This window comes from Salmo trutta, chromosome 2 (genome assembly GCF_901001165.1).
Source record: "Salmo trutta chromosome 2, fSalTru1.1, whole genome shotgun sequence".
In the NCBI taxonomy this organism is placed as follows: Eukaryota; Metazoa; Chordata; class Actinopteri; order Salmoniformes; family Salmonidae; genus Salmo; species Salmo trutta.
Window position 1 is genome coordinate 57990677 of NC_042958.1, and position 23443 is coordinate 58014119.

At 42.8% G+C, this 23443-nt stretch overlaps 3 protein-coding genes across 4 annotated transcripts in view; 1 reads left to right on the top strand and 2 right to left on the bottom strand.

The window, feature by feature from the left end:
* Positions 1–951: 951 nt before the first annotated feature.
* On the bottom strand, positions 952–8255 carry LOC115158466 (26S proteasome non-ATPase regulatory subunit 11B). Its single transcript, XM_029707445.1, has 13 exons — positions 8126–8255; positions 7252–7353; positions 6384–6580; positions 6133–6190; positions 5619–5813; positions 4010–4154; positions 3835–3895; positions 3652–3714; positions 3391–3516; positions 3249–3284; positions 3049–3100; positions 2791–2933; positions 952–2655 (listed from the first exon to the last, which is right to left on the bottom strand). Exons 1-12 carry the CDS (start codon positions 8214–8216, stop codon positions 2791–2793), a joined length of 1269 nt encoding a protein of 422 aa, XP_029563305.1. The 5' UTR covers positions 8217–8255; the 3' UTR covers positions 952–2655.
* A 1090-nt stretch (positions 8256–9345) lies between these two features.
* cdk5r1b (cyclin dependent kinase 5, regulatory subunit 1b (p35)) lies at positions 9346–12670 on the top strand. Its single transcript, XM_029707456.1, has 2 exons — positions 9346–9857; positions 11514–12670. Exon 2 carries the CDS (start codon positions 11750–11752, stop codon positions 12656–12658), a length of 909 nt encoding a protein of 302 aa, XP_029563316.1. The 5' UTR covers positions 9346–9857; positions 11514–11749; the 3' UTR covers positions 12659–12670.
* Positions 12671–18974: 6304 nt separating this feature from the next.
* The window catches only part of myo1d (myosin 1D), a 111648-nt gene continuing 107179 nt past the window's right edge, over positions 18975–23443 (bottom strand). For both annotated transcript variants that reach the window (XM_029707469.1, XM_029707478.1), the window contains exon 22: positions 18975–22041. In XM_029707469.1, coding sequence (XP_029563329.1) covers positions 21885–22041 — 157 coding nt within the window. In that variant the 3' untranslated portion in view covers positions 18975–21884. The remainder of the gene's footprint in view (positions 22042–23443) is intronic.

Below are 23443 nucleotides of genomic sequence, written 5' to 3' on the forward strand. Positions count from 1 at the left end.
CTTGTGGAAGGATGAAATAGAACGAATACATTAATCAAAACGTTTTTAATGAAAATAATGGCGATCATTATTTGAATATGCTGGTAACCCGTTGTATAAAAGTGATAATGCTCTCGAAGCCGGTGTTTGTTGGATATATTGGCAGTTTGCCGAACAACCCCCGTGCCAATATATCCAACAAACACGGCTTCTCGGGCATGATCACTTAAATACAACCCCTCTTTCAATAGTGTGAATTTCCAAGTTTGCAAATATACAATTTATCAGAGAGAAAAGTCAAATGGAAAAGTGAATACCTTATTGCAAATAGGCTGATCCATCGATCGTCACTAATCCATCATCAAAACACTAAAACAGAAGAGAGAACTCAAACATTTTCTGAAAAAAAAAAAAAGATTTATTTTGAACTCATCTGAACATCAGATATACTCGGTAATTGTTGGTCAGCAAGAACCGTTTGTACATTTGATATTGATGTGTATAGAAATCCAAAACAAGCAACAATACTTTTTTGGGGTTTGGAAAACTGGGTGGAGCGGTTGGATGGCTTTAGGGGCTATATTACATACCTGTCAAATATACATTTAAAATAAAAACACACAAAAGTTGCTTTTGAGGGGCCAAGGTGTTATATCTACTCTATTTTTCATAAAAATGTTGGACACTTTCTGTAAACAATAAAATAGATCCATCACGTTTCTGCTCAATGTTATACCTACATGTACATGACATCTATTCACCTCAAGCTCTTAGTTTAAAATTGCATTTTGTCTAAATCGTTTGTCTCAAAATGAATGGATTTACACATATAGGCCCTATGTAACAGAAACAGAGATGTGGACATCCTTGAAATGGGACTCCCACTAGTGTAAGTGTTTAATGGCTGTGCTTTTTGTCAACATACTGAAACACTGAAATGCTTCACTGACAACAAGAGGGGAAAAAGCTTGATTTCAGTGCAGTTTATGGCACTTTAATATTGGAGAACTCTGGTGCACAAGAAACAGAAGTCATGAACTCTATGTAATGAACCGTCTGAACCAAGACTTGAGCGAAAACAGAATATCATGGTCTTATCCAGTGCATAAACACCATGTCAGAATCCAAATCCTTCCCTTTTCAACTCAATGAATACGTTTCATTTCACAAACAGGTTCAGAAAATGTTTACATTGCCTTCTGTAAAAAATAATAATAAAAAAAACAAAAAAACAATCCAAAGCTGTCATTGAAATTGTGTTTTAATGCCCTTTGGGACGAGGCCATTTTCCAACACAGGAACATTTGCCCAACAGGAGTAAAGACAATACAGAATGCCATCAGTTCTCCTATACAGTATTCATAACCCTCTAATGCAGTTCACAACATGGTAATCCCAGAGTTGACTAGACAGGGATTCTTCCTACTGCATACACTTCTCTTCCCTTTAATTTGTCTCCTTCCACCCAGTAAGCAACTAGGAGTCATTCATTATTCACCACCCAGTTGAAGCTGCTAGTCCCAGCAGACATTTACTTCCAAGGCCTTGGTCTATTAGACCTTCATGTCTACACTGGAATCTAAATCAACTGAAGTCAGTTACCAACAACGGGCACCCAACATCCTACCCCTATTACCTCAGAACAAGAGCACATCAGGGGGCTAAAATGGCCCAATTGAACTTTACCAAGGTCAGTGATATTTTTTTCCAAGAGGCAGACAAAATCCTTAAAAATACAAAATATTTATTTTTGAAAATGACAAATGAAACGAAACAATTTTTGTTTGGTTACTAGCATACCATACTAGGGCTAGGCAATAACAATGGATAATCGTTCACTCGGGATCAGACAGACGCTCAGAGGCAAATCAATAAATCTCACATTTCTGCACCCCTAAATTATGTTGCAGCCAAACGTTGAGGCAAAGCAGAGGGCCCACTGGCATTAAGAAATGGCATCCATTCTGCTCTATGTACTTAAGGGGACAAATAGTGTCAGCCAATTTATTTTAGTTACAAAACAAACGCAGTCCGAATGAAGTGAGGTTGACAACCATTTGAAATGTCACGAAGGGGAATTGGACTGACTGTTGGCATGGATATGATGAGAACAGCAAGAGCTAGAGGGAGCTCTTTGACCAAATGTAACTGCCGGGATATCCCAATATTTTCTAACCTACCTTCAACTAGCTAAAAACCATGTGCTTTAGGAAGATATGAACAGAGAGTGGGGAAAAAAAAGAGACCGCCTTGACCAAAAGCCTTGTCCCTGCATGTAAAAGAAGCGGGATTGGTGGCGCTCGCTTGTGGTCGATATTGCACCTTCGTGGGTGGTAACGGAGTCAGCTGGAGGCTTTATAAGCCCAATCTTTATTCTACAGGAGATAAACATGTGTATTTATCTTTCTTAATATTCTATTGTGGTTGTATAATATTCCCTGATGGCCTGCTGTGGCCGATGACATTTTAACAGAATCCTGAAAGAAAAAAAGAAGAGATTATGAAATTGTCCATTGAGGGGGAACTTTCATGAGGGGGAACCGGGAATCCTGTTTTTGTTGCAGTTTGTTGTGGGACTTGTTTTTTTGTCACTCTCCCTTGTCCCTTTCTTAAAATGTTACACACGCTGGTCACACACACATCCGCCACTGTGCTGCTGTGGTCTCGCCATTTGTTCTGAGGACGAGAAAGACATAAGATCTCCAAGTAAGCACAGTGGTTTAAAAAGTCTTCCTTTGCTGTTTGAAAGGATGCAGTGAGTTGTGCAATCTGACAGAACATGTGACATGTGTCTCTCTTGGGGAGCCCTACCTATGTTAGCTTCTTCGCTTTGTTGTAAAGCGAGTCCACAACTTTGCTCATGTTCTGAATAGTTTCCAGGGCCGCGCCATAAGTCTTGTCAACAGGTGGCTCGTCAAATATGATCAAGACGCCCTCGCCTTGGTCCAGGATCCCTATAATGAGTCATACAGGCATTTTAGACTACATTTACATTTCACTGAACGAAAGAAGTAGAGGTATGATACAGTCGTTTATACCAGGCGTGTACCAACCAAACCGGCAATTTACCATGAAACTTCTTGTCCAGGATCATCTGTGACAATTTCCTCTCGACATCCGCCTAAGGGAAATTAAACATATCCACTGATTACTGACAACATTGAGAGCTGTACATGTATCACGGAATAGAAGACTTCCGATGTGTCAATCTTGTACCACAGGACTGAATACTTCAAATATGAAGATATTAAAGAAGAAACCACCATTACCTTTGAAAGTTTGATGAGACCTGATATGTGTTCAATCTGGAAAAGAGCAATGCCATAAAGGATTACGATTTAGGGTTAGCCTCATCTAAAACAAAATCCTACATCGAGCAATATCAACGGTACCCGGATGAACGTGCTGTACCTGTACTCTGGAGAAGGGTTCGATGACACGGATAAGGTTCCCTTCCAGCAGGTTGTCATACAGCGTGGCCAGGTGGGTTCTGATGATGGGGTCGTCCCTCAACTCTGCTTTGTATTCCGTAAGGGCCTAGAGATAAAGGGAGGAATAGGAGGAGAGAAAGAGAAGAGGGTTAGAAGGGAGGATACAAATGGGCCTGGCACAATAGAGATCCTCAGAGAAACAAACATGGCAGCAACAATGAGGGCTAAAGGAAGGTCTTACCTTTTCAAAGTCGGCTAATGATCTGTTCTTGCTGGCTTGTGCAACGCATTTCAGTGCATCCGTCTGCAGAGGGAGGGAGGAAGCGACCACGGTCAGCCAGGTACCAAACAATTTAAACATATTACACAATGCAAGTTGAGAAAGACCGGCCAACAGCCCCCCACAAAAATCGTGGGTTCTTACTTGTCGGCCCGCATGCCGCAGGGCCAGTTTTCCGCTAATCAGGGACTGCACCTCTTCTGGTCTGAAAGAGAACAGCACCAGAGGGTCAACCAAGTTGGAACACATCAAAGCTGCCCCAAGCCATACCTGTATGCTTCATATCGTTGCAACACAGCTAGGAGGTAGTATCACTTACAGGCTAAGCATGATCTTGCAGAGCAGCATGTATTTGAGACCGGTGATGGCTTTAGGGTGGTCGATGGAGTCGTAGCCCTCGAAGGCCTCAAAGAAGTAGGAGTAGGCAGTCTTCCAGTCCTTCTCCGAAGCCGCATGGACGATCCCTGCAGGGGAGGAAGCATGGTGAGTCGTTCACACTAAGCATGGCACTTTTCCACCTCAACACACGGCTCTTCTTCATTTGGATCAGTAAACTAATATTGGGTGTTACAAATGAAGACAGTAGCTAGTTTTCCATCCAATTAGCAACAGATTTTCATGTGAATATTCTCAAATCTGCATAAAAAGAATGAGCATTTCCCCACCAGAGATGTGTTTCCATCAAATGAACTTGAAGAGAAAAGGCTGTGGGTGATGACGAAGTACACAAAAATAACTTTTGCTGTTAAATTTCCATGTACCGAATAAAAAAATACAATTTAAATTGGTTTCCGTCGCATTTTTAACTCTACTGATGGTTTTGTTCAAAAAATGTTGTGTTATTTATTTATTTATTAGGATCCACACTAGTAACAGCTAGTCTTACTGGGGTCCAAAACATAAAGAAGAAGACATACAGACAAAATACTTTACAATTGAATGTGCCCACTCAGAACGCATGTGCCAAGATCAATCTAGCCAACAGCTTGCAGATACAGTAGAAAATAGCCTACTACATGAGATTATTATGGACAAAAGAGTGAGATTTTATTTGTCAAATGGCAGCCAAATAAATATAAATAAATGTTTTATTGTCAGATACACCAGATAGATACAGTGAAATGTGTTGTTTTACAGGGTCAGCCATAGTAGTACAGCGCCCCTGGAGCAAATTAGGGTTAATTAAGTGCCTTGCTCAAGGGCACAGACCGATTTTCACCTTGTCGGCTTGGGTATTCGAACCAGCAACCTTTCAGTTTCTGGCCCAATGCTCTAACCGCTAGGCTACCTGCCGCACTAAGCATCAATCATTACGTCACCAGAATTAGACCCTGAATATTTATTGAAAAGGAGAATCAAACTAATCACTGCACTTTCACCACCCTGTGAAGTTGATAACTTATTTCATCTGTAGCCTGAATGTTTTCCTTAGTCTTTGTGGGAAGTCCACACAACAACATATCGCGCGACTACAAGGTTACTTCGATATGACAATTATTATAGCATTTCCACAGCCATTTCTCACGTTAATTTTACTGACACAAAAAGATCCCACCTTGTCTAGCGTATTTTGTTTTGTCAAAATTTGGAAAGTTTACGGAAAAATGTTCTGTTTCCACCAGGCCTGCCGTGACATTTTTTATCCAATATGTACTTTACTCATAAAAAAAAGTCTGGATGGAAACCTGATTAATGACTCGCTGAAATGTCTGGTAAATGGATAAACAATATGCACATAAGCCCTCTTACTGATTGATTTACAGTTCCATAGATTATTTTATCAGTTGAACAAAACACATACAAGAGCTCTGAGTGGATGCTATTCTGTTGTTTCTGCCAAAACAACAGCATAAGCTACCACTGGTTTCTAAGCCATTGAGGAACACTGTAGGGAGGCTTTGGATGGAGGCTCGTTCACTGGGACTGACCTGACATCATGTCCAGGGCGGCCTGCAGCTTGGGGGGACAGTAGATTCCATTGGCCGTGGTGCGGGCGGAGGTGAGGGCGGCGCGGGCCTTGGGCAGGTTGCTAAGCGCGTGGTACGTCTTGCTCTCCTGCAGCTGCACCTCCACCAGCAGCGCCTTGTCGTCCATCTTCTTCAGCTCATGGAGCAGCTGGGTGCCTGAACACCAGAGAAACAATCTAATGGTAATTTAGAAGACACTTATCCAAAGTGCCTTACAGTGGAGCTTCTGTATACAGTATGTGGTCCACAACCCTGGCGTTGAGGAATATCAAAGTTCCAATATCGTCATGACTCGAATTGTTTGACTCCCCCATCACAAAGCTTCCAGGAGAATGGGATACTGAGTCCTGCTACATAGCTATGGGTAAACATATCCAAGCATTGCATAATTCTTAGCCCTCCCTGCTCAGACAGAAGCTAAGCTCATTTAGCAGGGATAATATTGTCAGTCCGTTCAAATGGAGCGGTCACTCACCAAGCGCCAAGGCCTCCTGGTATCTTTTGGTGTCAAAATAGAGTGAAATCAGACGGGCCTGGAGAAAGGGGAAGAGAAATGTGACATTGCAACACTCACAGTATAGTGTACAAATATTAATCATATCACTCTGGGGTGGTAGGGAAATGTGTTGAAAATAACCACATGAATTTCAGATTCCAAACTAAAACGTCAGAGTATAGGTACAATAGCTTGTCTTCTAGGTGAAGAAGACTCCCAGGCCAGCTTACCTCCAGAGCCTGCCTGAGGAAGGTCCTCTTCTCCACCTTGGCCCACTCAATGCATTCCAGACACAGATCCACCTCCTGGCCTGTGGCTGCCTCCATGTCCAGGAAGAGGTCCAGCAGGGAGCGGACCAGCCGGGCCGCCTTGGCCTTACTGATGGAGATGAGGAACGGCCGCACAAACTTCAGCAGACCCCCCAACTCTGGAAGAATCACCACAGCAGAAAATAGGGCTAAATGAATAGCAACAGTAAGCATATCTTGTCTACTCAATAAGCCCATCTATCCAAGGTTCTGTTGTCTACTGTCAAACTAGTGACGTTAGCTTCATAATAAGCAGTTCTTGTGTACTACAGCAGTGGTTCCCAACCAAGGGTACTAGGACCCCAGCGTACTTGGCCGATCCACAGTGGGTACTTTATTATTTTTATTTAATTTAACTAGGCAAGACAGTTAAGAACAAATTCTTATTTACAATGACGGCCTAGGAACAGTGGTTTAACTGCCTTGTTCAGGGGCAGAACGACAGATTTTTACCTTGTCAGCATTGGCGATTCGATTCACCAACCTTTCGGTTACTGGCCCAACGCTCTAACCACTAGGCTACCTACCTTGAGAAGAATCATAAAGAGGATAGGCTTACTCGTAAAATGCACAAGGTGATTCTTCAGAGGTACCGTCCGGGCAGGGAAAAATTCATTTGGTGGGACAGTAACCGCCGAAAAAGGTTGGGAATCAGTGTACTACAGAACAGTTAGGCAATGGCACATACAGTGAATCATTGTGCAGTTACTGGATGAATCACCACCAAGTTCCTCAAGTTCAACAGCCAGGCAAATAGACCGGATTATGTGTTTGGTATTTTGAATCTCACCTGCAGCCTGTCCTGTTTTGGCCAGGAGTGACCCCAGCTCCAGGATGCTCTGTTCTTTAACCCGAACGGATTCTTCATCACTGTCCTGGATATTTCTCCTCACTGTGGGGACAAGGAAAATAATGCACTGATTCACATTGACTATTTAACATACACTGACAGTCTCCTATTCTAAACTATTGTTTGTGTTCATTATTGTCTTTCCGAGTTACTGTTTATCTGGATCAACGAGGCTAACAAGTCAACAGCTAACTGAGGCCCTGTGACTAAGGCAATTTTTTGGACAGCCACATGCTAGTACAAAGCTAGCTACAGAACTGTCAACAAAAGCTAGGTATCTAGCTAGCTAAACGTTAACTAACGATAGCTAAGTTAACTTAATGAACAGTGAACTTGATCTCACTGTTAATTTGGCAACGTTAGCAAGCTACCTAGCTAAGTTAGTTGTCATTTTAGAGCATATAGGAAGCTATATTGTAAACACCAAAATGACATAGCTACATCAATGAACTTGAGAATTGAATGGATCTTGGTTAGCTAACTAGCTAGCTGGCTGGCTAACTAGCTATTTTGACTGACGTTAGCTAAATAGTAACGTTGAATTGTATTGCGATACTGTTTCATAAAGACAGCATAAATAGTTAGCTAGTTAACGTCTCTTTCCAGTTCATCATGGCCTAGCTAGCTAGCTAGCCATCCATCCATCCAGGGACTACCTAGCTAGCTAGCTACCCCACGATTCTACAGTGAGTCAGCACGACACACAAACCGGCTCTTGTCAGTGTATAAAACTGCCTTTGCGATGACTTAAATCAAACAGAAATGCAAAAATAAGACGAGCCTTTCTCGGCTGAACGCCCACAACATCACTTACCAATAGAATGTAGAATATCAATAGAAGCGTTACGATCCGTGCTAATAAGAGACTGAGCTCTCTGAAACTCAACCACTGCCGCAGCCGCCATCTTACCTATTCAAAAGCTGCCTGCCTACAACAGTCAAGAATGCGATAGGAAATACGTAAATGAGCTACGCAGATACATCACGAGAGGGAGCCAAATATACTTTCTGGGAATTGTAGTTCAGTATTTTACATTAACCAGTTTGATATACATTATAGCACAATGTTCCTATTTTGTCATGCTGACTCATGTTATCAAATAAATTGTAGCAGAATGTCATGATCATTTTACTTAAGACCACCATTCATAATTTACTGTAGGCCTACAGGACTATTTAAACCAAAGTGGTCCGTTCATGAAATAAGTGAAAATTGAGCTGGATGATAGACATTTACATTTACATTTAAGTCATTTAGCAGACGCTCTTATCCAGAGCGACTTACAAATTGGTCCATTCACCTTAAGATATCCAGTGGAACAACCACTTTACAATAGTGCATCTAAATCTTTTTTTTTGGGGGGGGGGGGGGGGGGGGGGGGGTTAGAAGGATTACTTTATCCTATCCCAGGTATTCCTTAAAGAGGTGGGGTTTCAGGTGTCTCCGGAAGGTGGTGATTGACTCCGCTGTCCTGGCAAGCACATCTTACATCCCACCTAATCTCCATACATGCTGGTGTAGACTATAGGAATTTGCTGGATCATGTGTTTATTAAAATGGTAGGATGTTATGGTAAATTAATACACCCCTATTAGTTCTGTACAATGACAGCTAGACACTTAAAAACGGGATGGTGCATCAGAAGAGATTTCATCCTGCACAATTTCAAATAAATGGCCTAAATACATTTTTTGTAATATCAGGTTATCCCTAAGCTACGTTGTTATGTATGCCCCTCGTTTTAATAGCTTAGATGCGATCGAACATGTAGGTTATTAGTAAATACAAATAGTTTTCATGTGGACATGTATTTATTGGCTAGGCCTACTTGTATTGTGTGATTGAAACAACCCTAGTCTACATGCTGAAAATCATTAATTGTTTTTCAAGAAATGGATTTCAGTTCATTGAGTGCATTGTGCTTTGAGTTCATTGAATGTTTGTTGTGATGGGGCGGAGTTGCAAATCTGTATGTAGCCTATCTCCGCTGCGCTGTATCAGCAAAATAAATGGACAGCGCACTACACACTAAACACTAGTGAATATAGACTACAAGATAGATAGGGAAATTCACCTATTACAAACAGCCTTTGTGACTGCAGCCACACACAGCTGCAAATTACAGCACCACGGACAGAGCACAGAGCGGCGCCCGACCACTGTCTTTCTCTTATTTTACACCAGCCATCCTTTCACTAGCCACAAGCTAGTGAGAGCGCAAAGAAACCCTCGAACCCGTATCTCTTGAGGTGAGGACCAAATGCACATCTTCATATCAGCATCCGTTCCACAGTTGCCTACCTACCGCCTGCGCAGCAGAGAGACTGGCGATTTCTTGGCTATGTCAAGGTGTGCGGATATTCTGGCTTGATTAACGCCTTTTCTTTTCTTGGATTGTACGGTGTTATGTTTTTTAACCGCATTTTCCAAGATGGTTAATAAGGTTTCACCTTGATGTGCACCATTTCAAAGGAATTAGCTGTTACTGTTAAAGAAGCCATCACTGCAGTGCTATTATTTTCATTGACTGGAGGAAAAATATCAAGTAAGTATAATATTTTTATATTATTTTATAATGTGTCTAATATCGTAACCTATTTCGAAGGATAACTTGCTGAATTATTGTAAACATCAAAATGTAAGAATATAGGCGACACGCCACTGAGAAAAATTGGCTATGCTGCTAGATTTTAAGGTATTCTATATTTATTTGAATAACACTTTGCATAACACGAGGCTACCCATATGCACCATAATAAACATGAGTCATGTCAAAGCGGTTAGTTGGAATTCTGCATTTTTATTAGGAAGAGGACGCTCAATTCAGAACCATGGACAGCAGCCTATGTACACAACCGCATAACAGCCTTGGAATCAAAGCTTGCCGCTAAACAAACTGTCTTGCTCTTTCAATTAACACGTAAAATAGCAAAATATATTTTAGATTTTCTAACAACTCGTCTAGCCTGCTTGAAAGGTTTTTGTGGCTGTTTTGGTTATGGCTGAATCAAAAAAAAATGCTCAACGCACATCATGAGCTGTAAACACATTATTAGTCTAGCCTAAATATGCAAATGTTGTTATACAACATAGTGCATAGCAGTAATTCGTTTATATTCGGATTATATTACAAACCTCGTTTTAAAAGTGGATGATTTAGGCTATCAAAGGCGACCTTCACATAAAGGTGTTTACATTTCAGGTTTCCATTTGAAATAGAAGGTGCTAGCCAACTATATGAGCAGGAATGCATCCTTCGTTAGGCTTCAATCGAATGAAATGATGTTCATGTAAATCAGGATGTGAGCTTCGAGCAAAGCATTGTTCTTAGAAGAGAAATTTGATATGGGCTGAAAGATGTGCATGCCTTAATCAACAATTGATGAGCCAGATGTGATCTTTTTATAATCGGTACCAATAGTTTAGCGGAAATCTGATTGAAACTAGCTAACCTGCTCTCGATTTCAATTCAACAGGAATTGAATGTGTAGAGACCACGGTAAACGTTGCTGTAAATTGGGCGGCTGTTAGATTTGTTTGAAAGGTATAGAGATGGTTTTTACATCGGTTTACCATGCGGATAGTCAGGAAGCAAGCAATGTTGTTGCCTCAACTAGCTTGTTGTTATTGCTGTCTGATTTGCTGAGTGCTAAGATACGTCATAATATTCCCTGGCATAGGCCCTACATTCACCTTTCTATTTTAATTTACCAAGTCAAATCAATACAGCGAATTAGTCTTTTCAATGTGGATGACCGAGCACTTGTCGATATAGAATTGACTGTGTACACATTTATGAAAGCATGTCTGAATGTTTTGGTAATTCCTGTGAATTATTAGAGACAAGCAAGATATCTCAACATAGCCTTCACAGCATCCTTTTATGACATGCTCTTTTATTAGGACAACGCAGACGCTTGGTTTCAGGACCAAGGACAGCAGCCGATTTACACAACCATATCAATGCTTGTCGCCAAACAATCCATCTTTATCTTCAATTAGTAAGAAATATTGAAATATTTTAGGATTTTTTCAAATGTAAAATCAATATCGCAATGACAGCCGAGATATCTGATTCTCGACATCAAATACAATTTATATTGCTCAAAATGATGTACACACAACCTTAATGTCAATGATACAATTAAAGTGGGAACATGTAGCTACTAGCTACTGAAGCCATGCATTTTGTTTTCCACAGGCACTATTGACCCAGCTGAGAAGAAGAGCTAAGTGCCCAGAGAGAATCTACTCAGATCAACTCCTAATCCATCCAGCACGTACCTTCCTATCAGGACCTACCGTGGCATTAGATGCCTGAGAGGAACCCACACTTGTAGCCAGGGTCTCCCAGCTCAGAAGCGTTGAGGCCCTCAGGATCTCCCCTGCCATTCTCTCTGGTCTGTCATCCACTAACGAAATTGCTACTCGGTCACCATGGGAACCGTTCTGTCTCTCTCTCCCAGCTACAGGAAGGCGTCCCTCTTCGAAGATGGACCAGCCACGGTGGGCCACTACACAGCTGTTCAGAATAGCAAGAATGCCAAAGACAAGAACCTGAAGCGTCACTCGCTCATCAACGTTCTGCCATGGAAGCGCATCGTGGCAGTGTCAGCCAAGAAAAAGGGCTCCAAGAAGGTGCAGCCCAACACCACCTATCAGAATAATGTGACCCATCTCAACAATGAGAACCTGAAGAAGTCTCAGTCCTGCGCCAACCTGTCCACCTTCACCCAGGACCAGAGCACCCCAGCCCTCGTCAAGAGCTCCAACAACGCTGTCTCGTCGGTCAAGAAAGCCCCCCTAACCAACTCCAATGCGGCCCCCGGCACGCCCAAGAGGGTGATCGTCCAGGCCTCCACCAGCGAGCTGTTGCGCTGCCTGGGTGAGTTCCTGTGCCGGCGCTGCTACAGACTAAAGCACATGTGTCCCACCGACCCGGTCCTGTGGCTGCGGAGCGTGGACCGCTCTCTGCTCCTCCAGGGCTGGCAAGACCAGGGGTTCATCACCCCGGCCAACGTGGTGTTTGTCTACATGTTGTGCCGCGATGTGGTTTCCTCTGAGGTGGCAAGCGAACATGAGCTGCAGGCCGTGCTGCTCACCTGCCTCTACCTGTCCTACTCCTACATGGGCAACGAGATCTCCTACCCACTGAAACCCTTCCTGGTGGAGAGCTCCAGGGACATCTTCTGGGACCGCTGCCTGTCCATCATCAACCTGATGAGCGCTAAGATGCTTCAGATCAACTCGGACCCGCACTATTTCACCCAGGTGTTTGCCGACCTGAAGAACGAAAGTCAGAAGGAGGAGGAGAGGAGCCGCTTGCTCATTGGTCTGGACCGGTGAGGGTCCTGGGGAGAGGGGCCGGGGAGGGGGCAGGGGCCTACTCCAGTCTGGCATTTCAAAATGGGGGGAGGGGGATTGGTTGAGGGAGTAGGAAGAGGGGAGTGGGGAAGTTTTGATGGGAAGAGATTCATTTTGAGGGTTGATATAAGGGTAAATTGGTTTAGATATACCCCAAAAGTTTTTGATTATAAGCATGTTTAACAGCTAATATTACAACAGTTCACTGGAAGAGGGACATGAGAACACAGTTTGATTAAAAATAAATTACATTTTATGGTAAAAATATTATTTATCTAAATTTTTCTTAAAACCAACTAATGTTTTTCGAAAGGAAAGAGGATTGTATTTTCACTGCACCTAAGAATGAAAGCTTTTGACACCTAAAAAAAAAATGCCAGACTTGGGTACATCCTCTGTTTACGTACATGTATATAAAAACATTGAAAATACAAAACCAACAATAATACACATAAAAAAAAATAAACAATAGAAAAGGAACACAAATCTGCAGCTATGAATGTGTAGAGGACTGAGGCCAGCCACCTGCTGACTGTCTGAGATGCACTGCCTATTGTGTGTCTGGGCTACTACTCACATCATGGATGAACAGACAAGCTGCAACCCTGGTTCTTTAGACTCTGAAGTGTACACCCTGTTCTGCTGCAGTGTAAACATTATTTGACCTGAAAGGAAAAGTGGGGCCACCGATGCAGATTCATGTTGTTGTGCGTTTATTGCTTGTGACTTGGCGAGAGGGGTTTGGTGGAGAAAGATTGGTTCAGAAGGACTTGAAAAAAAAGCCTGCCTTGCATTGTGGGATTTTTGTGACCACAACACAACAGGACATGAGGAATTACAGTACAACCTAAGACACAACACTTGATGGTCACAATACATGTTAAGAAAGACCTACTTTATTTTCATCTCAGAAAAAAATGTATGGATGTTCAAAGGCTCAAGCCCAGGGAAGCTTATTTATTGCGCTTTGTCTTTTTTTAAACGTAGAAATAATAGCCTAATGCACGTGTGCCATGCAATTTTTGGAGGGCAGGAATGACTTAACTGCATCTGCATTAGAGAATGCTGTGAACAAAGTGATAACTAGTTTATTTAGCTATGCTTGCTTAAATAGGCTATTTGTTTACCAAGGATTTATTTTGTACTTTTGTCTGAAGGTTGTGTCTAAAAACACTTTGGAATGAAGGTCCATATTGTGCTATAAGAAATTCAGCATTAACAAATGTTTAACTAGTGCCATATCTTTGATGAAAATCCTGTAGGTCTGAAAACACAGCGAAAGATGTCCAAATGTTGAGTGAACTTAATTTATTGTAATTTTATGTTCTCTTGGCACATCCCTTGTAATCAAAAGATCATGAATGAATGATCAATTGGTCTATTTCAAATAACAGGATATGGTGGGAATGAAGATTGATGGTTGTTGCAAATGAATGTTCCATGAAATAAGCTATAGATTAGCCCTAGATTAACAACCAATAAAAATCTGACCATCAACAAAGTAACCAACACATCAGAGAGACCTTGAGTAAAGACAAAACCCCTTAGAACCTTTAGCACCCCTAGAACCCTAGGCACAGAGCAATCCCAAACCCAACACACCACCCAGCTCCACATATCAACAAGACAACATAACCATCAGCCAATGGCAGGGCATTTCACTCAAAACCACTCAGTGGCACAGCAGAAACATTTACAGGCAGCCTCCCCTGGAGTAATCTCTCCATGCCAATATTAATCAAATCTAAGACAACAATGTATTCAGCTGGGGAGGAGATGAGGTCATGGTCAGGTTAGATTCTAGTTGACCTTCATGGAGATAATCAGGTTTTCAAATCAGCTGAAGCCACTAGGATAAATGGAAGAGCATAGAGGGAAATAGGAACACCATGGCAACCTGGACTACATCTACATGAGAGCTTATGGAGCAGTCAAGATACATGGCTATCATTTGCATTGAAGAATTGTAGAGGCTAAAAAAGATTATAGAACTGATAGCACCTCCATCTCCAATAACTGAGATAAAAGGGAGGTGGTAGGTTTTTCTGTCAACCACTGATATAGGTTGTAAGAGATACGTCAAATTGAATCCAGAGATTAACAGGAATATGTTTTCTATAGTACACAGTACAGAGCCTTAACTGGACCTTAAGGGGAAAAAAACTAACAAATGAAAATAACGCACATAAAAACAAGCGACTAAAAAGTAGTATTTGCCAGCTTTTTATCACCTCAAAAGTGAGAAATTACGCATGCTTTCTTTCAGTAGTTGATTCTCAAATTTCTTTCTAGAAATGCAAAATGGTTACAGTCATATGCAGCGAATAAATATCATTTTCATTTGTATGTCTTTTCCATGCCCACAAAAGGCTATTCTCTTCTGACATGTGATGAAGGTTGTTCTTGGGGACTGTTGGTTGACATATGATATATCTCTCTCCTCTGCTGTATCAGTGGGAGTCAAAGAGAAAAATGTATGGTGCAAAGGGACATGGTTGTGGAGCAGTACCGTGTCATTGTGCCTTGCAATGGGAAATGGGTTGTTGTGTGTAGCGCAATAGGAGGGACACACACTTTGGATGGGCTACTACTCTGGGGAAAAAGCAGGGCATTGGGGTAAGGGGTCAAAAGCAGGGGAATCTTGACCCTCTCGCTGTTCACTTGCCCCAACTCACTAAAATGTGCCATTTTTTTGCCACTTGCATCACTGACTAGTTGTTTGAAAGACTTGGAAAAACCTTACAAAAAAAAAAGAGAGAAAAAAGTGATACGTTTGAACATTTCAGTCGACTTCTTTTTTCTGTATCTTGTTGCGTACTTTGTAGAACAAAAAAAGAGTGTTAAAGAACATAAAAAGGGGGCATTTCAATGATGCATGTGAGCGCAAGTGTGTGAGAGTTTATTTGTACAGAAGAATGTGTGAATTTTGTTTTCTTATGACAAAGAGGAAGTGGAAAAGAGGATACTCTACACTGATAGACTACTGGGGTTGGGATGTGATTGTTGGGGGGGTGGGTGGGGGGTTTATTAGAGCTGTTCAAATATGTTATTTTGAAAAAGACAAAAAAGACATTGCTCCAATTGAACCTTTCTCAGTTTGTTTCTGCTTACTTTAATTTATTTTTGTACTGTGATGGAAAATAAAATGCACTGATTGTTCATGACGCACAAATGAGTGGTGTCTTCATCTGCAGCTGAACCCTTCAGTGATATAATCACATACTTGACACTGTTTGTTTACTAGGCCCCAAAATACACAAGTCTATGGTCCATATACTGTATAAGTAAAGAGTAGCAGGGGTTATGAACTGACTAATCTGTGGAATGAAATCCATTAAATAATAATTTGAAGATTAAAAATGGCATGGATCTCATATCCAGAAGAGAATCCAGCTAGTTACAAAAGATTGAGACATAAAGAATAGAATCTGGTCGAATCATTGCATTATCTATGACCATTCAATCTGTCTCCATTTGATTTCAATTGGCCATGGGGTAAATCAAAGACAATATAATCAAAGAGTATGAAATATAGCACAACTGCCGACTCTTAGTTTGACCTAATTTATACCAACATGTCATGTGCAACCAGAGGGAAAAATAACTCGAGACCACCTTTACTCCACACACAGAGAAGCGTACAAAGCTCTCCCTCGCCCTCCATTTGGCAAATCTGACCATAATTATATCCTCCTGATTCCTACTTACAAGCAAAAACTAAAGCAGGAAGTACCAGTGACTCGCTCAATACGGAAGTGGTCAGATGCACAGATGCTAAGCTACAGGACTGTTTTGCTAGCACAGACTGGAATATTTTCTGAAATTAATCCGATAGCATTGAAGAGGGTACCACATCAGTCACCGGCTTCATCAATGACATCTTCCCAACAGTGACCATACGTACTGTACATATCCCAACCAGAAGCCATGGATTACAGGCAACATCCGCACTGAGCTAAAAGCTAGAGTTGCCGCTTTCAAGGAGAGGGACACTAATCCGAACGCGTATAAGAAATCCAGCTATACCCTCCGACAAACCATCAAACAGGCAAAGTGTCAATACAGGACTAAGATTGAGTCCTACTACACCGTCGCTTACGCTCGTCGGATATGGCAGGGCTTGCAAACTATTGCGGATTACAAAGAGAAGCCCAGCCGCGAGCTGCCCAATGACACAAGCCTACCAGACGAGCTAAAATATTTCTATGCGCACTTCGAGACAAGCAACACTGAAGCATACATGAGAGCACCAGCTGTTCCAGACAACTGTGTGATCCCGCTCTCCGTAGCCGATGTGAGTAAGACCGTTAAATAGGTCAACATTCACAAAGCCTCAGTGCCAGATGGATTATCAGGACGTGTATTCAGAGCATTCAACCTCTCCCTGACCGAGTCTGTAATATCTACATGTTTCAAGCAGACCACCATAGTCCCTGTGCCCAAGAACACCAAAGTAACCTGCCTAAATGACTACCAACCCATAGCACTCATGTCTGTAGCCACGAAGTGCTTTGATAGGCTGGTCATGGCTCACATCAACACAATCATCCCAGAAACCCTAGACTCACTCCAATTTGCATACCGCCCCAACAAATCAACAGATGATGCAAACTCTATTGCACTCCACACTGCCCTTTCCCACCCAGACAAAAGGAACATCTACATGAGAATGCTGTTAATTGACTACAGCTCAGCATTCAACACCATAGTGCCCTCAAAGCTCATCACTAAACTAAGGACCCTGGAACTAAACACCTCCCTCTGCAACTGGATTCTGGACTCCCTGATGGGCCAGCCCCAGGTGGTAAGGGTAGGCAGCAACACATCTGCCACGCTTTTCCTTAACACAGGGGACCCTTAGGGGTGCGTGCTTAGTCCCCTCCTGTACTCCCTGTTCACCCACGACTACGTGGCCAGGCACGACTCCAAAACCATCATTAAGTTTGCCGACGACACAACGGTGGTAGGCCTGATCACTGACAACGATGAGACAGCCTATAGGGAGGAGATCAGAGACTTGGCAGTGTGGTGCCAGGACAACAACCTCTCTCTCATCATGAGGAAGACAAAGGAGCTGAATGGCCCCATTCACATCGACAGGGCTGTAGTGGAGCGGGTCGAGAGCTTCAAGTTCCTTGGTGTCCACATTACCAACAAACTATCATAGTCCAAACACACCAACACAGTCGTGAAGAGGGCACGGCAACACCTATTCCCTCTCAGGAGACTGAAAAGATTTGGCATGGGTCCCCAGATCCTCAAAAAGTTCTACAGCTTCACCATCGAGAGCTTCCTGACTGGTTGCATCACCGCCTGGTATGGCAACTGCTTGGCATCCGACCACAAGGCGCTACAGAGGGTAGTACGTATGGCCCAGTACATCACTGAGGCCAAGCTTCCTGCCATCCGGGACCTCTATACCAGGCGGTGTCAGAGAAAGGCCCTAAACATTTTTCAAAGACTCCAGCCACCCATTTCCTAGACTGTTCTCTTTGCTATCGCACAGCAAGCGGTACCGGACCACCAAGTCTAGGTCCAAAAGGCTCCTTAACAGCTTCTACCTTCCAAGCCATAAGGCTGCCGAACAGTTAATCAAATGGCTACCCGGACTATTTGAATTTACCCTTTTTTTACGCTGCTGCTTATTATCTATGCATAGTCACTTTACCCCTAATGTACAGATGACCTCAACTAACCCGTACCCCCACACATTGACTCGGTACCCGTACCCCCTGTATATAGCCTCATAATTGTTATTTTACCGTGTTACTTTTTTGAACTTCAGTTTATTTAGCAAATATTTTCTTACTCTGCATTGTTGGTTAAGGGCTTGTAAGTAAGCATTTCACGGTAAGGTCTGTTGTATTCGGCGCATGTGACAAATTTGATTTGATTTAGTGATCGTCCATCAGAAGGCTGATGATGTGTCTGTTGAGGACAGGGAGTGGGAAGTGGTGATGCTGTCGACCTGACCTGACTGCAGAGGCTTTGGCTGTCGTGACGTCATCTAGGGAAACAGCTGCTAGGTTAGCAGGCGGATTAGCGTGGTTTGGCTCCCCCAAAAATCACACAGACAACACAACAGCTGGGAGAAGGAAGAAAACATCACAGACTAGCCTATATACCAGCAGACCTTGATGAACCATGTCTTTTCCTGGTTGAAGAGAGATAAAAGGGGTGTCATCACATCTCTCCATTCACAAATTTGCACACACACACGCACGCACACACACACACGAGACTAGGTGAGTAATATCAAATGCTGTATGCCAACAAAAGATGAAGTCATTGAGCAAACTTGAGCAAATACATTTATTAATCAAATATCATTGTGTCTCTTTGCAGATAACATAAAACAGTGTAGTTCCCTTCAGATTTGGTCCAAACACTTACTTTCATTATCAATATTGATATATTACATAAATACGCGAAATATAAAATTAGGCACGTACATTTGCTGATCAAACTATCTATATATTCATCTAGATATTTGGTGTATTGAATATATTGAAGGAAATGAGAAGATACAACAATGTTATAAATCTTCCCCAATTTAAAATGTTCAGGTATCATTGCAGTACAATTGAAACCATTTTAACCATGAAAAGTTGGGAATAGGGGACACATTGTAATCAAAAGGGTTACAAACAGAAGAAACTCAATGAAATATCATAGACGGGGATCCCTTCATGGAGGAACTTTAGTGATATCTTGCTCGGAAAAAAATAAACAATTGAAGGAATTGTAGGTTAAAGCTTTGGATCAGACAAGTCAAACCCAACACAAACCAATGAGGGACAAGGATGCAGCAGACAACACCATCTAGAGTCACAGATCACAAACTGTAAGGTAAAGCTGAATGAACATAGAGTGTAAGAGACTAAAGGGCTATGGACTCAATAAAAACAAATCTGGAAAACGTGATGGAAAAAGTAACCTATTTTCACTTTGACTACTTTTTCCCCATTTGCACTGGATGTACGGTAGAGGACTCAGGATATGAATAGTCTCCATGCTGCACCCCAAAGAGTGACAGTGAACCATTAGAATCCTTACTCAACTGAAGAACCACGTGTTGTTACCGTCTTATTTATGTAGTAGTGGGGAAAGTGGGCATCTCATCTAGCTCAGTGTCTTCATTGATGCACTTTCCCTCTCTCTTTCGTCTCCTCCTTCCTTTCCCTCTCTCCTCAGGGCACGGGGGAGGGGGGGTTCAGTGTAAACTCCTCCTCGGCTCTGCAGTGGCACAGTCTACCCACCCGGGCAGAGTGCCAAGACGTGATGGAGTGAGGGGAGAGAGAGAGAGAGAGCGATAGAGAATAAGAGGAGAGGAGAGGAGGCAGCCAGGCTGGGCTTTTGTTCTCAGACAAAAGTATCCTTCCATACAAGACAGGCATGTCGGGAGACATGAGAGAGAGAAACCTATTACAGTGGGATGTGACAGTCACAGAGCATTGTAATGATGAGTAGTGGAATAGAGAAGCCCTGTCGGGAAACATATTGTATAACTGGAGGATGTGGGGGATAGCTATAGTTGGCCTTCTCATAATAACCAAGTCTTACAGGCAGCCCTGAGGATTAGCCACATATTAAACACCTGCCGTTTAGAGATACTACTGTGACGTCACTGATAATACCCACAACACAATACATAGCCTACAACTTTCCCCCAAAACAGGGACATTTTCTGGTCTGAAGTGGCTTATTAACCAACAGAACAAGGTCATCATAGGCCATAGCTGCAAGGTAAAGGAATATTTCTTCAGTTGAGGGACGCTAACTAACTAATTACAATACCAACTTTTCCGGACAATATTCAAAGCAATTAGCGCTCGGTAGCGATTCTGAAAGTGATTGGAGAAAACCTTTTTCACTCTGAAAAGAATTCCAAGTGACAGAGCGATATCTGCAGCAGTACTTTGACACTGAAACTAGAACTACTGGAAGTAGGCCAAGGATCTTGGGAAATGACGGTGTTCATAATACCCCTCCACTGTCACCTCAGTCGAAGTCAATACCCACTGGGCACAGACGGCAATTCAACGTCTATTCCCATTCGTCCATTCCAATTCAACGTCTATTCCCATTCGTCCATTCCAATTCAACGTCTATTCCCATTCGTCCATTCCAATTCAACGTCTATTCCGAGTGGGTTCAACGTCATTGCCTTGAAATGACGTGGAAACAACGTTGATTTAACCAGTGCGTGCCCAGTGGGCAGCCCTAATCAGTCACACAGGAACACAATACTACTGATTTACTGCGCGGGTACAGAGTCGACTTCTTTTCTCTCGTCTATGGAAAACATACAACATCTGGCTGTGGTCATATAGCATAGACGTGCTGAAATGTTGACATAATGGATTAAGTCATTTACGATGCATCAATAAATCATTACCTAGAACTATTGCCATGAAATGTACACAATCTGGCAGGGCCACTCATAAGCCCATTTTGCGTAATACTATAAGCATGTAGAGTACTATTATTGTACATACAGTACACAGAGAGAACAGATAACAGGTTTTAAATTGAGATTTTAATGCTCCCCTCAGAGCATGTCGTGACGTTCGGGTTCAAGATATGCTCAACACATCCCACTCCACAGCCTGTGACTAACCGACTAAACCCTTCTCCTCTGTGCCTCTGACACGGGTTCCGTCCCTGAAATACACAGGACAACATTCTCTCCCGCTCTTGTTTCCGATGTGTGCATGTAGGACTGTCTGTGAGTCTCCAGTCCAAAACCAAAGGGTAGTGTTAAAAAAACGTTCCATCAAATCTCCACTTTTGATCAAAATAAATTACGAAATCTGATTCTAATCATGATAAACCAAAGCTAGCGTAATATAAAACGATTAATGCCCCAACAAAACATATGAACTTGATATTGAAAAGTGAAGGGAAAAAAAATGGTACTCTTTGGTGAATTATTGTTGTGCGAGTTTGTCTAACAAAAAAAATACATTTGCATGTATTAAACATCTTACATGTCCTATTGAAAAAAGAATTGTTGTGTAAAATAAATACCCATTCAAAAAAGGTACACATTTGGCATGTTTGTCATTCTGAGAGCTCAAATCCTCCCATGCATCATGCCATACTATCTAGTTCACAAGTCAGCTCTATACCTAACAGATATATGGTTCTTGTAGTCTTCATTTGACACTTGTCATCGTCACAGGCCGAGTGGCCCCCGAGAGGCCCTTTAGTTTCCAGGAACTGCCAGGATGTAACCGGAGCGGCTCTTAGTGAAGTCTGGCTGTGATTGGTTGATTTTGGGCTCCACAATGATGGTGCACTTCCTGCCGTTCATACTGCACTGGATGGGACTGGCGATATTCACTTGCAGCTTCCTCTTCTCACTGCAGAGAGTGGGAGAAAGAGAGCGAGAGAGAGGGAGAAAGAGAGAAAGAAAGACTTGTTAAGCATGTGTTGTACATGCATAGCTTACAGCTGTTACATCAATATCAGCAGAGAGAGAGAGTATGGTGTATGATGTATGATGTGTGGTGTATGGTGTATGATGTCGGTTTTCACCTCATCCCTGTTCCCAGGGAGCTACCATCCTGTCGGTTTTCGCTACAACCCTAATCTAGTGCACCTGATTCTAATAATTAGCGGGTTGACCAGCTGAATCAGGTTGGTTACAACTGGGGTTGGAGTGAAAACCTGCAGGAGGGTAGCTCTCCAGGAACAGGGTTGGAGTGAAAACCTGCAGTAGGGTAGCTCTCCAGGAACAGGGTTGGAGTGAAAACCTACAGGAGGGTAGCTCTCCAGGAACAGGGTTGGAGTGAAAACCTACAGGAGGGTAGCTCTCCAGGAAGAGGTTTGGAGTGAAAACCTACAGGAGGGTAGCTCTCCAGGAACAGGGTTGGAATGAAAACCTACAGGAGGGTAGCTCTCCAGGAACAGGGTTGGAGTGAAAACCTGCAGGAGGGTAGCTCTCCAGGAACAGGGTTGGAGTGAAAACCTGCAGGAGGGTAGCTCTCCAGGAACAGGGTTGGAGTGAAAACCTGCAGGAGGGTAGCTCTCCAGGAACAGGGATGGAGAGGCCTGCTATAGACCATGGTAGACTGGTAAAGTAGATTGACAATAGCGAGCCCACGCTAGGCTAGCCTATAACCCAGGAATGATCCCTGTGCCTGTACTGTAGGTACGGCTCACCAGCCGATTGGCTTTTAGCGCTTGCCACATCTAGTGAAGGGGTTTCTGGCTGAACGGCCATCTTGCACTATTCCCTCTTTGAGAGGATCAATGAGGCTAATCTAAGATTTGTTGAGGGGGGAAAAAGCATTTGTGAGGGAGTCAGGGTGTGTGGGCAAACAGACAGAGTGTTTTAAAGTGTGTGTTTAAGAGCTGTAACTAGTGGTACAGTGAACTACAGCACCTGGGAAGAGAGGGAGAGAAATGCTTGTCTACGTAATCCAACTCTCATCCTGACACCATTCCAACATAACGACGGTCGCTCGCATCGTTTGTCAACAAACATAATTCATGATAATACCCTTGGTGACTCGTGGAAACGGCCGGAGCCAAAACATCCACTCAACCAGTGGTGCTAAGTCTACAGAAATTAATCAGCGCGACCTCCACACCCATTAGTTACGCAACAACGCCTAACAAACAAAAACAAATCACCTCAAACTACCCACGTCAGACTTCTGCATTATACATACAGCACTGTAGCCTAGCAATGAGGGCTGCAGCGGCGCAGGGTTACCAGGGCAACCCTACAAACCTCTCCATATGTCATGGCCGCCCATG

Bases quoted from the DNA above. Each gene is read 5' to 3' on its own strand.
- cdk5r1b (XM_029707456.1), top strand. From the start codon at position 11,750: ATGGGAACCGTTCTGTCTCTCTCTCCCAGCTACAGGAAGGCGTCCCTC.
- LOC115158466 (XM_029707445.1), bottom strand. From the start codon at position 8,216: ATGGCGGCTGCGGCAGTGGTTGAGTTTCAGAGAGCTCAGTCTCTTATT. The intron at 6,581-7,251 runs GTGAGATTCAAA...TGATTCTTCCAG, and splicing joins CAAAACAGGACAGGCTGCAG to AGTTGGGGGGTCTGCTGAAG. The intron at 5,814-6,132 runs GTGAGTGACCGC...TCTGGTGTTCAG, and splicing joins CCAGGAGGCCTTGGCGCTTG to GCACCCAGCTGCTCCATGAG.